Below are 13,635 nucleotides of genomic sequence, written 5' to 3' on the forward strand. Positions count from 1 at the left end.
GTGCATAGACATGGCAGTGGTAGTGTAGTTGTTAAGTGTGACACTTTACAGAACCAGCAATCCAGGTTCAATTCCTACTGCTACCTGGAAGGAGTTTTTATGCTTTCCCCATGACTGTGAGGGTTTCCTCCGGGTGATCTGGTTTCCTGCCACAGTCTAAATATGCACCGGTCGGTACGTTAATTGGTCATTATAAATTATCCCATAATTAGACTAGGGTTAGATCAGGAGTTGCTGGGTGGTACAGCTAGATTTGGCCTATTCTACACAGTATCTAAATAAATAAATAAATATAACCATATAACAATTACAGCACAGCCCTTCTAGTCCGTGCCGAATGCTTTACTCTCACCTAGTCCCACCGACCTGCGCTCAGCCCATAACCCTCCATTCCTTTCCTGTCCATATACTTATCCAACTTTTTTAATAAATAAGATGTAATTGTGCATATGACACAAAACTGGAGAATGAGAGGGGGATGAAGAGTCACTATGAAGACAGTGCATTGAAATGAATATAGAAAAACCCTTAAAGGCTGCAGTGAACTTTACTTATTGTAACTCATATATATACCCGGTACTTAATGTGACTCCACTTTTTTCTCTACATTTATTCATCATGTATTGCATTGTACTGCTGCCGTAAAGTTAACAAATTGTATCTGATTCAGATTCTGATTCTGGCTTTTGATGGACTGACTGGTATTCCAAGTCTAGGACAGCCTCAAGAGAATAAACGGACCAATTTCCTGCAGTTTTCCTTTTAACCAGCCTCTAGTAGTTATCCCCTGCTGGAATCACTGGTCTAGTTAACTACAACAAACATAAATTGGAAGAATGTAAGCAGAGTAGATTCTGCACACATATACCTTAAACGGACAATTGCAGTCAGTTCTATACATGTCAGATAACCCTGACTGGCATATTAAAGTCATCTGTCTGAATGGCCATGAACTTTATCCATGAAAAAGTGGCTGAATTGCATGAGTAAATAATGCAATAAATACACCAATACCAATTCTCAGCCACTACTAACCTCCTTACACTGGATAGGTAAAGTTAAAATTGAACCTACTTTTCCAGTGGAGCTAACCAAAGCAGATTAATGGCAGTCATAAAACAGCTGTCACGTTTTAATTAAAACTGCTTATGAATTCTAGGAAGGACTTATAACATGAGAAAAATATACCTGCTTTTGGTTGTCATTACCTTCCCAAATAAAGCTTGGACATTGTTTTTTCTCCAGAAGTAAATACCCTTTTAAGAAATACTCCCTTATTTTGGTAATTCAATTCTGAGAAAGTGGAAAGAGTATCTTTACAGTTAAAATACTGGACCAGAGATAAGTCTGTTAATCCCACCAAGGATAAATGGTAAATTTAAATTCAGATTCTTTAAAAAAATCTGGAATTTAAGAGAAGATAAATCTCAGTAGCAGAGATGATAAAATGCTCAGATTGATGTAAAAACCTCTCTGTTTCATTAATAATCTTCAAGAAAGCAAATTTTACATTTTCCCAAGTCTTGACTATCTATGATTCCAGATCTATTGACAAACTGACCTTTAACTACTTCCTCAGATCAGACTATGAGGGAATAACAGGCAATGCTGGCTTTACTGGGGATCTCCATCTTGCGTAAATGAACACATTTGTGAAGTATTTGTAAAGGTTGTTTCAGTACCCATTGCAGGGTCGAAGCAACACACACAAAATGCTGGAGGAACTCAGCAGGCCAGGCAGCAGCTAAGGAGAAGAGTACAGTCAACTTTTCGGGCCGAAACCCTTCGGCAGGGGATGAATCATCAATTGACCAATAAATAAAGCAAAAAAAAAATCACAGACTGCTGAGTTCCTCCAGCATTTTGTATGTGTTGGTCTAATACTAAACCAGACCTTCAATTACAGTCAACAACCTAATCACCTCTACAGATTGTAACTGGCAGTTCTTCTGCATCTCCCTGTTGGCATGGAATTAGCCCATTTCACTGATTACCTAAGTGCATTAATGGTCTCATAAAACTGAACAGACATTAAAGCTCACACATTCAATGCCAGTGAAAGAGAATTCATTCAACCAAAACTACAATTAATATTGCCCAAATCAGTTGCAAATCACATTAAATAGAACCATAGAAGCACTTCTAACTCAGAATGAAGATATTCAGTCTATTGCATCCGTGACAGTCAAGACAGCATAACTCAGCATAATTTCACTTTCACCCGTAGCTCTATGGCTCATGTCGTTTCCATTGTATATCCAAGTACTGTTTAAATATGATAATTGTGCTGCACTTGATTCTATCCTTTCTGACAGGTTGGTGGGGTGGTGATACATCTCTACCAAAAGATGTATAAGGCGCTCCTTCCCTCTGCTAGCCTGAAGGTCACCCTTAGGCAAGGTGCAGCACCTGCTTAACCCCCTACCGCTGATCAGGGTAACCTAAAGCCATGGAAGCAGGTGGTGAATGGTCATATAAGCAGATGGTGCATATCACCAGTCCTGGTTATGATTCTAGGCAGACAGTCTCTTAAGAATATTGACAATAGCTGGGGCCACCCGTCTTGTAAAAACACTACCTGGAAGATGGCAATGGCAAACCACTTCTGTAGAAAAATTTGCCAAGAACAATCACGGTCATAGACAATAATTACCCACGTCAAACAACATGGCACATAATGAACGAATGATCCTTTTTTGACAGTGAATTACATACCCTTACCGCTTTTTGAATGAAAAGGAATTTAATCTGCCTTCCAATCCTCCTACAAATTACTTGAAAATTATGCTTTCAGTTATATATTACATGTAAGCCCTTTATACTCTAATTACCTCTATTAAGTCTCCTGTCTCATCTGCCCCAAAGAAAACAACTCTAGCTGTCCCTATCTTTCCTCACAGCTACATTTTCCTAGCAACATTTTCACAAGTTTCTTCTGTAAGTTGTTTGGTGCACCCATTTCTTTCCTTCATTGTGTTGACCAGAACAGTATGCAGTAAGGTGGCGTGACTGATCATGAACATAGTTCCAGCAGATTTTCACTTCCCTTATATTCTTATTTTGTTTTGGCTATTAAAGGAAGGTATCTGATATGCAGCTTTAATTTTTCTACTGGCCTGTTCTCAGGCTTTAGGGATGTGTGCTCATGGACTCCTAAATACTTTAACTGAAATGAATCCATACCTTAACAACAGTAGAGAACAGTCATTGTCAAGAAAAACACATCTTCTGATATAATAGAATTTTAAGCTGAAAGAAATTAATGCTCCCCCAGTGATGCATGTTGGATGGAGCCCAGGATGCAATGGAGAGATCTGGGGCTATCGAAATCCAAACACATGCCTCATGCTGGAATATACTTCCATTTAATTAAAGTGTATTGTGATATCATTTGGCTCATTTTGAATATGGTGTCTATTTCTTCAGACATTGCTTTATTTCTTCAGACTATTCCTTGTTGCCTTCCACCTATCCCCAGCATTCTTAATTCCTAAATCTGACAATGGAAAACAAAGTTAGATATCAGCAAAATAGTGTTTCATCAACAAAAAGATACTTTTTCGGGGGAAAGTAATGACTGAATAGCTTTAAAATTACAATTTCATTCAAATTTCAGGGGGAAATTTCCACTGACTCTGAAGAATTTCAGCATACATTTAGATACTAAATTGCCATAGATGGGGTGTCAAATTGACATCCTTTTCTTCAAGATTGATAGAGATGTTCATAGAAGAATAAAGTATTAATTTACATACAATTCATCAGAAATTCTACAAGTCTGCCAATTTCACATCATTTTTAAAATCTGAAATCTGCTTCTCAGGAATTGTACATAATAATATTTTGGAAGAACATTATCCTTGAACTAAAGATAAAGTGGTGCATTCGATAACAATAAAATGACAAATCTCAGATGTTACTATAGACCAAACAGTTACCATAGCATGCTTAGAATAAGAATGAGCTTGAAATATATTGCTGCCTGGTGTATGGAGTTCCACATATGTAGATACTAAGAAGGAAAACTCACACTGAGGAATGAATGGTTAGATACGTCAATAGTCTATCTTATAAAAGTAAATAACCTGAATCATTCTTTCAAAATGAACTCACATGGAATGACATGTATAATACTACATACCTTATTTGTAAAAGGAATTGTAAGATATGATTCAAAAGTTTGACCATGAACTTGACTTGAGCCTCAACTGTTTGCAACAGAGATAGGAACCAATTAAAAATGTTATTTCAACTTTCAGTTTTTAGATAGTGGACTCGATAGACTGAATAGCCTAATTCTTCTCCAATGTCTTATGGTCTTAAATAGAAGCAACTACCAAAAGTCAATTAGTTTCAAGCTGGACGTAACATGTCACTGAGCAAACTTTTGGGAGAAATTACAACACTGGGAAATTGTAAATTTTGCAGCAACCGTGCAACAAACAAACAATTAATTTTGCACATGGATTTCAGTGGTAGAACTTTATGGGATAAAACTACTTGGAGGTGAGTTCTACTGGTATCGAAAGTGATATGTGATATGTTGCCTTAGGGCAATGCATGAACATCTGGCTGTGGTCTGGATGTAAACATGGATTAATTACTGACAACTCTCGCCTTGGTGCACAACTCAATACCACAGAGTTTCAATATCTCACTTACGTCTGTAGGACATATCTCATCAGTTAACATGAGGTACCCACCATACTTTGGTGATCATTCCGAAGGCAAGAAATAACTTGCCTTGAGGCAATTTAAATATAATTTAATCTAGGTTGTAAATGTGATCTAAAAATGGAGCTAGATACTCATCAGTATGATAATCATGTCAATATTTATTCAATGGATCTCTACCCTTAATGGGAACATTTTGAGTTCAAGGCTAACTCCGAGGCCCTGGGAATAATATCAAGGCTGATACTTCAGAAATGAAAGAGTTTATTACATTTATAGGTCTAGTTTCTCTGGTAAAATCTTAAAACAAACTTTACCCACTATTTATCTTCCAATCAATGCTGGCAAAGATGTGCTTTTTCCTAAGTAACACCACTGTGCAACTGGGTGCTGGACTTCCTACCCAGCAGATCTCAGATAGTCACAGTCACTAGTCCTTCCCATCATCTTCAAAATAGGAGGCCCCAGGCTGTGTGTTGCAGTACACTCTGCTCACACATATCAGCACAGCCAAACACCCGAGCAATCGCACCATCAAGTACACTGATGACACGACAATGGACGCATCACGATGAAATGGCCCACAGAGAGGAGGTGGAACAGTGTGAGGCCTGGTGCCAAGCAAATAACCTCTTCCTTAATGACAGCAGGACAAAGCAGATAGTAATTATCTACAGAACAACTTTACATCAACGGCAAGGCAGTGGCAACTGCAAACAGTCTCAAAATCCTGGGAGTGCACATCATACACAGCTTCTCATGGTCCCAAAACACATCCTACACAGTCAAGAAAGCCCACCAACACCCTTACTGTATGTTTTGAAGAGGCTGAAGAGGGCTGGACTCATGTCATTCTACAGATCACAGTAGGGAGCATCCTAACAAAATGCATTACTGTTTGGTACAGAAACTGCACTGTGGCAGACAGGAAGGCTCCACAGTGGGTAGTTGAAACCGCCCAATGTATCATTGGCACTGTTAAGGACTTATAAACAGAAAAGTGCCAAAGAAGGGCCAGTCAAATCATAAAGGATCCTATCCACCCTGTACATGGACTGTTTGTTCCATTCCCATCAGGGAAGAGGCTACATAGCATCTACACCAGGCTAACTAGACTCAGAAACAGTTACTTTCCCAAGCAATAAGACTGATGAACATCTTCATTCACTAACTCCACCACTACATTATTATTCTCCATCAGACACCTTATGTATAGACACTCCTGTGCTACCATCACTTTATGGACATACAATCAATCTCTGTATAGAAGCTATCTTCTGTATTTATGTTTATTTTTTTCTCAGCTCAGGCTGGTGAAACCTGAGGTACAGGCATAGCCAAGCACACTGCTAGGAATTTTCAGACTATTCTGGTGGTGCTTAGTGTTGTGGCTTTCTAGAGGTTTACATAAATATTGCTGTGTAGGCCTAATTGTTTAATGTTATTGTGTAATGACTTTGGGATGATAGATATTACTCTCAGGACAATGTGTACCCTGTTCATGTTCCATAGTCTTTCATCCTCCTCTTTTAATTCAGCATATTTCTGGTGTTTTTCACTTACTGATTTCTGTATGTTATGTGTGCTTGGAATGGCAGTATCTACTGACTAAGTTGCTATTGCTTGTTTATCTCTGACTCTGACTCTAAAAATGCATCAGTCTTGTAGTTAAAGTAAGGTACAGTTTATTTTATGAGTTGGTATTTTAAAGCAAGATTATTATTATTATTATTATTGTGTTCTTTATCCTTCATTTTGTTTTGAGTGTAGCCTCATATCCAGAGTAACAATTATTTTGTTCTCCTTACACTTATGTATAGGACATGACATTAAACAATCTTGAATCATGAAGTATGTTAATATGATGTAATTCTTTCAGTGCTACAACAGTGACTGTAAAGTTACTGGGATGTTATGAGATCATAATATGTAACATAAAATGTGCACCTTTTTTTAACCTTTTAATTAAAAAATATTATTAGAAAATAGAATCAATCCACCAGACATTAACTTCCTTCCAGAAATGATGTTTCTGACAGTCTCTGACAAGCAACGAGATACTGGGTAGATACTGAACATAAATTGTTTGACTGCTAATTTACAGACATAAATTAAGAAGCTTTGTTAGCAATTCTGTCCAGCCTGTGATATGTGTCATCAGATTACACTGATCTTACTTTCCTTTCAGTATTCAGAATCAAACAGATTTTGTACCATATGGAATGAGATGTAAATTATTCCTTCTAATGATTTCATTCAATATCTTATTATTCAGAGTGCAGAGTATTATCTCTGCCCTAGTAGATACAGATTCTAACAAACCTACAAAAGTATGTTAATCAGCTGTCTTTCTCTTCACAAACTCTTTGGCTGCACTGTTGCAGATGAGATAAAGAAGAACTCTAAGTCTATGAGACAAGTTATTTTCATTTTGTACTTCTAACATAAGAGGAGACTCAATGTTTTACATAGCAAAACTAAGAAAAACAGATTAACAGCTTAAAGAGACAGATGTCCTTTTAACGTGTCAGAACTAGAAATGAATGAAGGCTTGCTTTGAAAGATGGGATTTGATGCTTTTCAAAAGAAGATCAGACAGCATGACTCTGCAGAGGTATAAAGTGCCAAGATGATGACAGAGGTCTCCCTTCCCCCATCTGTGACAATTACCAGCAGCAATGTATATGAAGGGCCTGAAGAATCATTGAGGATCCCTACCACCTGTCTCACAATCTCTTTGACCAGGTACAGGAGCATTAACACTAGGACTGGCAGACTGGATAACAGCTTCTTGCCTCAGGCTGAGAGAATAATGAATACCCTGCCATCACCGAGGTCTCGTCACTAGGACAGCGAGCAGCTTACTGCTTACTGTACTGTTAACCTGTGCTACACACTACATGCATTTTGAACTATATTTTATTAACTTAGTTACAGTAATATTTATGTGCTGTGTGTGATATACTGTATGCTTTGTGGGTGTACTGTGGTCTGGAGGAACATTGTTTTATTTGATTGTATATATGTATAGTCAGATGACAATAAACTTGTCTGTTGTGCTGAGAGGGTTATCCTATCACCAACAGCTAAAGAACATGGAAATGCTTTCTTTGGGGTTTAGAGAAATGAGGGATGATGCTCATGTGCCAGAGGATTGGCGTATTGCTCATGTGGTTCCATTGTTTAAAAAGGGTTCTAGAAGTAAGCCTGGCAATTATAGACCTGTCAGTTTGACATCAGTGGTGGGTAAATTAATGGAAAGTATTCTTAGAGATAGTATTTATAATTATCTGGATAGACAGGATCTGATTAGGAGTAGCCAGCATGGATTTGTGCGTGGAAGGTCATGTTTGACAAACCTTATTGAATTTTTTGAAGTAGTTACGAGGAATGTTGACGAGGGTAAGGCAGTGGATGTAGTCTATATGAACTTCAGCAAGGCCTTTGACAAAGTTCCACATGGAAGGTTAGTTAAGAAGGTTCAGTCGTTAGGTATTGATGCTGGAGTAATAAAATGGATTCAACAGTGGCTAGATGGGAGATGCCAGAGAGTAGTGGTGGATAATTGTTTATCGGGATGGAGGCCGGTGACTAGCGGGGTGCCTCGGGGATCTGTTTTGGGCCCAATGTTGTTTGTAATATACATAAATGATCTGGATGATGGGGTGGTAAATTGGATTAGTAAGTATGCTGATGATACTAAGGTAGGAGGTGTTGTGGATAATGAGGTGGGTTTTCAAAGCTTGCAGGGAAATTTATGCCGGTTAGAAGAATGGGCTGAACGTTAGCAGATGGAGTTTAATGCTGAGAAGTGTGAGGTTCTACATTTTGGCAGGAATAATCCAAATAGAACATACAGGGTAAATGGTAGGGCATTGAGGAATGCAGTGGAACAGAGAGATCTAGGAATAACAGTGCATAGTTCCCTGAAGGTGGAGTCTCATGTAGATAGGGTGGTGAAGAAGGCTTTTGGAACACTGGCCTTTATAAATCAGAGCATTGAGTACAGAAGTTGGGATGTAATGTTAAAACTGTACAAGGCATTGGTAAGGCCAAATTTGGAATATTGTGTACAGTTCTGGTCACCGAATTATAGGAAAGATATCAATAAATTAGAGAGAGTGCAGAGACGATTTACTAGGCTGTTACCTGGGTTTCAGCACTTAAGTTACAGAGAAAGGTTGAACAAGTTAGGTCTCTATTCATTGGAGCGTAGAAGGTTGAAGGGGGATTTGATCGAGGTATTTCAAATATTGACAGGGATAGATAGAGTTGACGTGAATAGGCTGTTTCCATTGAGAGTAGGGGAGATTCAAACGAGAGGACATGATTTGAGAGTTAGGGGGCAAAAGTTTAAGGGAAACATGAGGGGGTATTTCTTTACTCAGAGAATGATAGCTGTGTGGAATGAGCTTCCTGTAGAAGTAGTAGAGGCCAGTTCAGTTGTGTCATTTAAGGTAAAATTGGATAGGTATATGGACAGGAAAGGAGTGGAGGGTTATGGGCTGAGTGCGGGTAGGTGGGACTAGGTGAGATTAAGAGTTCGGCACGGACTAGGAGGGCTGGAATGGCCTGTTTCCGTGCTGTGATTGTTATATGGTTATATGCTATTGAAACAAGTGAATTCCTAATGGGAGAATCTTTATAGAGTCACAGTGATATACAATATGGAAATGAGTCCACCAAGTCTGGATGGATCATCAAGCGCTCATTCACAGTCCCCTCCCCATATTCACATCAACTACCACAGTTATACCACTTGCCTTGCACCAGTTTTCAGTGACCCGTTGGCATATGGATCTACAGGACTGAATGGAAGAGGAAACCGGAACAACTAGTGGAAAATCCGAACTCCACATAGGCAGCACCTGGAGTGTGGACCAAACCTCACACTGCGAGATAGCAGTTCTACTAGTGGCCACTGTGCAACACCTAATAACTGGGCTTGTATGAGATGAATGCAGGGCATCTTGCAGCTTATCACGTGAAGGAAGAATCCTGCCACGAGGCCAGCTCCACTTGAACAAGGGGATAAATTTGCAAATTAAAGGCTTGACAATTGACAACTGAAATATAAAGGTGGTGGAGGCTTGATCACAGGAGATATTTAAAGAGGAGGTAGATTAATTTTTGAAAGATCAGGGAATGAGGTCAGCAAATAATCTGCTAGAGGAACTCAAAGTTCACAGTTAATTTAATATCAAAATACATCTATGTCATCATACACAATTCATAGTAACTAGCATCTGGGGGGAAAAGGGATCGTCAACATTTCAGGTTGAAATGCCGCTTCAGTCCTGTCTTCCTACAGATACTGCTGGTCTCATTGAGTTCTTCCAACAGGTTGTTTGTTGCTCCAGATTCCAGCATTTGCAAGCATTTGAGTCTCCAGGGAACCGAGGTCTGTGGAAAACTGTCACAGAAGAATTGACGCATACAGCATACAGCCAAGATCACACTAAATAGTAGGACAGGCCTCAGAGGCCAAGAGGCGTACAATTGCTCCTATTTTCTCATATGCTTTTCACGGACAAGTTACTTCTCCCAGTCTCTGCCTCAATGGCTTCATGTCAGATTTCGTATGCTGTAAGCAGCTGCCAGTAAAACGATCAGCTAGTACTAGACAAAGTTAGACTCTGATCCATTCTTTTCTTAGATATAAATGATGCTTCAGCCTAAATTAAATGACTGATTGGTGGGTTCCCCTGAAATAAGGAACCATGAAACAGCTCATTTGAAAGTTCAAGCACCAGTGCCACTGGGGTTGTACCAGGCTTTTGGGGAAGATGTTCAGATTTCTTGTGCTTGATTAGTGAAACTGTTCTGTCTATGCATAACTACATATCAATTAAATAACGGCACGCATGTGGGAGATGGCTTTAACTGGTGCATTCACATTGCAGAGAGAGAGAGAACAATGCACATGTGTAGACAACAGATCAATATGTAGTGCTAAAGGGAGGGCAGGTTGCTATAATAGAAATAAATCCATACATTGCAGAAACAATGTTGTATACTTTGGACACAATGAGGGAAATAGGGAATGGATTCTGTACTTCCATTTTCATTTTGGAATTCTTGTAATCCCAAGGATTTTTTGATTTTTATTTAGTTTTTTCTTTCTTAAATCATCTGTTTAACCTGCACTGGAAACCAATTTTACACATTCAAAAAAGAGGAAAAAGACTCCAGTATTTCTTGTTTTGTTATCTTGTCTTGAATTAAATCAAAGCCTTTTTTGGGAAACTTTGTCACATGGTGTGAGCAGAATCACCTGCAGCTTAATGTGAAAAAGACTAAGGTTCTGGTGGTGGACCTGAGGAGGGCTAAGGCACTGGTGACCCCTGTTTCCATCCAAGTGGTCAGTGTGGACATGGTGAAGGTTTACAAATACCTGGGGATACAAACTGACAATAAACTGGACTGGTCAAAGAACACTGAGGCTGTCTACAAGAAGGGTCAGAGCCATCTCTACTTCCTGAGGAGACTGAAGTCCTTTAACATCTGCCGGATGATGCTGAGGATGCTCTACGAGTCTGTGGTGGCCAGTGCTATCATGTTTGCTGTTGTGTGCTGGGGCAGCAGGCTGAGGGTAGCAGACACCAAAAGAATCAACAAACTCATTCGTAAGGCCAGTGATGTTGTGGGGGTGGAACTGGACTCTCTGATGGTAGTGTCTGAAAAGAGGATGCTGTCCAAGTTGCATGCCATCTTGGACAATGTCTCCCATCCACTCCATAATGTACTGGTTAGGCACAGGAGTCCATTCAGCCAAAGACTCATTCCACTAAGATTGAACACTGAGCGTCATAGGAAGTCATTCCTGCCTGCGGCCATCAAACTTTACAACTCCTCCCTCAGAGTGTCAGACACCCTGAGCCAATAGGTTGGTCCTAGACTTATTTCCACTTGGAATAACTTACTTATTATTAATTAATTATTTATGGTTTTATATTGCTATATTGTCTACACTATTTTTGGTTGGTGCGACTGTAACAAAACCCAATTTCCCTCGGGGTCAATAAAGTATGTCTGTCTGTCTGTCAAAATTCTGGATTTGACAAAACTTTTTTTCTGAATATAGTGTATTTTGAAAATATGAAAATTCACTAACAAATCTCCTTTTCTTTTAAAAGAATAAAGTCCAGGTTAGGCAAGTTTTCTTCATTACCTAGTGCTTTAGAATATAGTCCTAGTCTCTATGTTCTATTTGGATTTCCTTCATTAATCAATACTTGCGCAGATTTGAATATAACAACTACATTCGGAGACATTTCAAAACCATAAAATTGAAGTGCTTGATCTAAATATTAAATAATGTTTAAAAAGGCAAAAGGTCCAAACTTTGAGACATCATCCTTTGCATTGTTTGCAAAGATTATATTTCCCAATCCATTACGAGTATACACGTTCTGATGTACTTTAAAATGTATCCAACAATATCTGCAAACTTTTCAGCCATGTACTTCAAAGTTGATGAATAGAAATCATTAAGACTCAGGAGAGGTGTTTTAATATTTTTTACAAATAAATTTCCTCAATCCAATGGCAAATCTGGGACTCAGCATTATTGGCTCTATTATGCAATCCACCCTTTTAGATTTTAAAAAAATAAGCAAATTTTGTAGGAAGAGGTTAATTTAAAACTATTTGCTTAATTTTGCACAGAATAGCCTTTCAAAGTTTCTGAGCAGATGCTGTGCAGATGTTTAACATTTCATGGGCTAAAGAGAAACAGCAGGCAATCTGAATGATCATATTTATATAATAAATCTGATAACATAAACCAAAAGATGGCATTTTTCTATAAAAATGTAAAGTTACTGTGAACTTCATTTAAGCAAGGCCTATACTACCCACCTTTGCAAGATCGGCCATCACCCTTCAGCTTTCCGGGACAGCTTCCACAGTGGAATGATCCAAAGCTATTGAGACACGGGACTCCAGGAAAACACGGCACTTTTTCACATTCATTAACATCTTCTTGGCATGTGAGTCCTGAAATACAACATAGAGCAGATGGGGAAATGAATATTTCACAAAATAACATATGGATTCAAAGCTAATTCTCTTCCACCAGGAAAATGTTGCCTTTATATATACACTCAGTGGACTTTATTAGGTACACCTTTATGCATATTCATTAATGCAAATGTCTAATTGGCTAATCATGGGGCAGAAACTCAATGCATGAAAGCATGCACACATGGTCAAAACGTTCAGTTGTTCAGACCAAACATCAGAATGGGGAAGAAATGTGATCTAACTGACTTTGACCATGGGGTAGTTTGAGTATCTCAGAAACCGCTGATCTCTTGGGATTCTCACACACAACAATCTACAGAGTTTACAGAGAATGGTGTGAAAAACAACGTAAAGAACATTCAGTGCATGGTAGTTCTGAGGCTGAAAACGCCTTGATAATGACAGAGGTCAGATGAGAATGGCCAGACTGGTTCAAGCTGACAGGAAGGAAATAGTAGCTCAAATAACCAGGCATTTTAGAGCAGCAGAAGCTTACATAAAGTATTCACCCACCTTGGAAGTTTTCATGGTTTATTGTTTTACAACAGTGAATCACAGTGGATTTAATTTGCCTTTTTTGATACTGATGAACAGAAAAACTCTTTCATGTTAAAGTGAAAACAGATCTCTACAAAGTGATCTAAATTAATTACAAATATAAAACTAAATTAATTTATTGCATAAGTATTCACCCCTTCAAGTAGGTATTTAGTAGATGCATCTTTGGCAGCAAGCACAGCCTTGAATCTGTGCAGATAGGTCTCTATCAGCTTTGCACATCTGGACACTGCAATTTTCCCCCATTTTTCTTTACAAAACTACTCCAGCTCTGTCAGATTGCATGGGGATCATGAGTGAACAGCCATTTTCAAGTCCAGCCACAAATTCTCAATTGGATTGAGGTCTGGACTCCGACTTGACCACTCCAGTACATAA

At 38.7% G+C, this 13,635-nt stretch overlaps 1 protein-coding gene across 1 annotated transcript in view; it reads right to left on the reverse strand.

The window, feature by feature from the left end:
* The window catches only part of LOC140714540 (von Willebrand factor D and EGF domain-containing protein), a 308,836-nt gene that overhangs the window by 75,189 nt on the left and 220,012 nt on the right, over window positions 1-13,635 (reverse strand). Inside the window, exon 19 of the mRNA XM_073025817.1 lies at window positions 12,535-12,672. Within this exon, the coding sequence (XP_072881918.1) occupies window positions 12,535-12,672 (138 nt within the window). The remainder of the gene's footprint in view (window positions 1-12,534; window positions 12,673-13,635) is intronic.

This window comes from Hemitrygon akajei, chromosome 2 (assembly GCF_048418815.1).
Source record: "Hemitrygon akajei chromosome 2, sHemAka1.3, whole genome shotgun sequence".
Taxonomy (NCBI): domain Eukaryota; kingdom Metazoa; phylum Chordata; class Chondrichthyes; order Myliobatiformes; family Dasyatidae; genus Hemitrygon; species Hemitrygon akajei.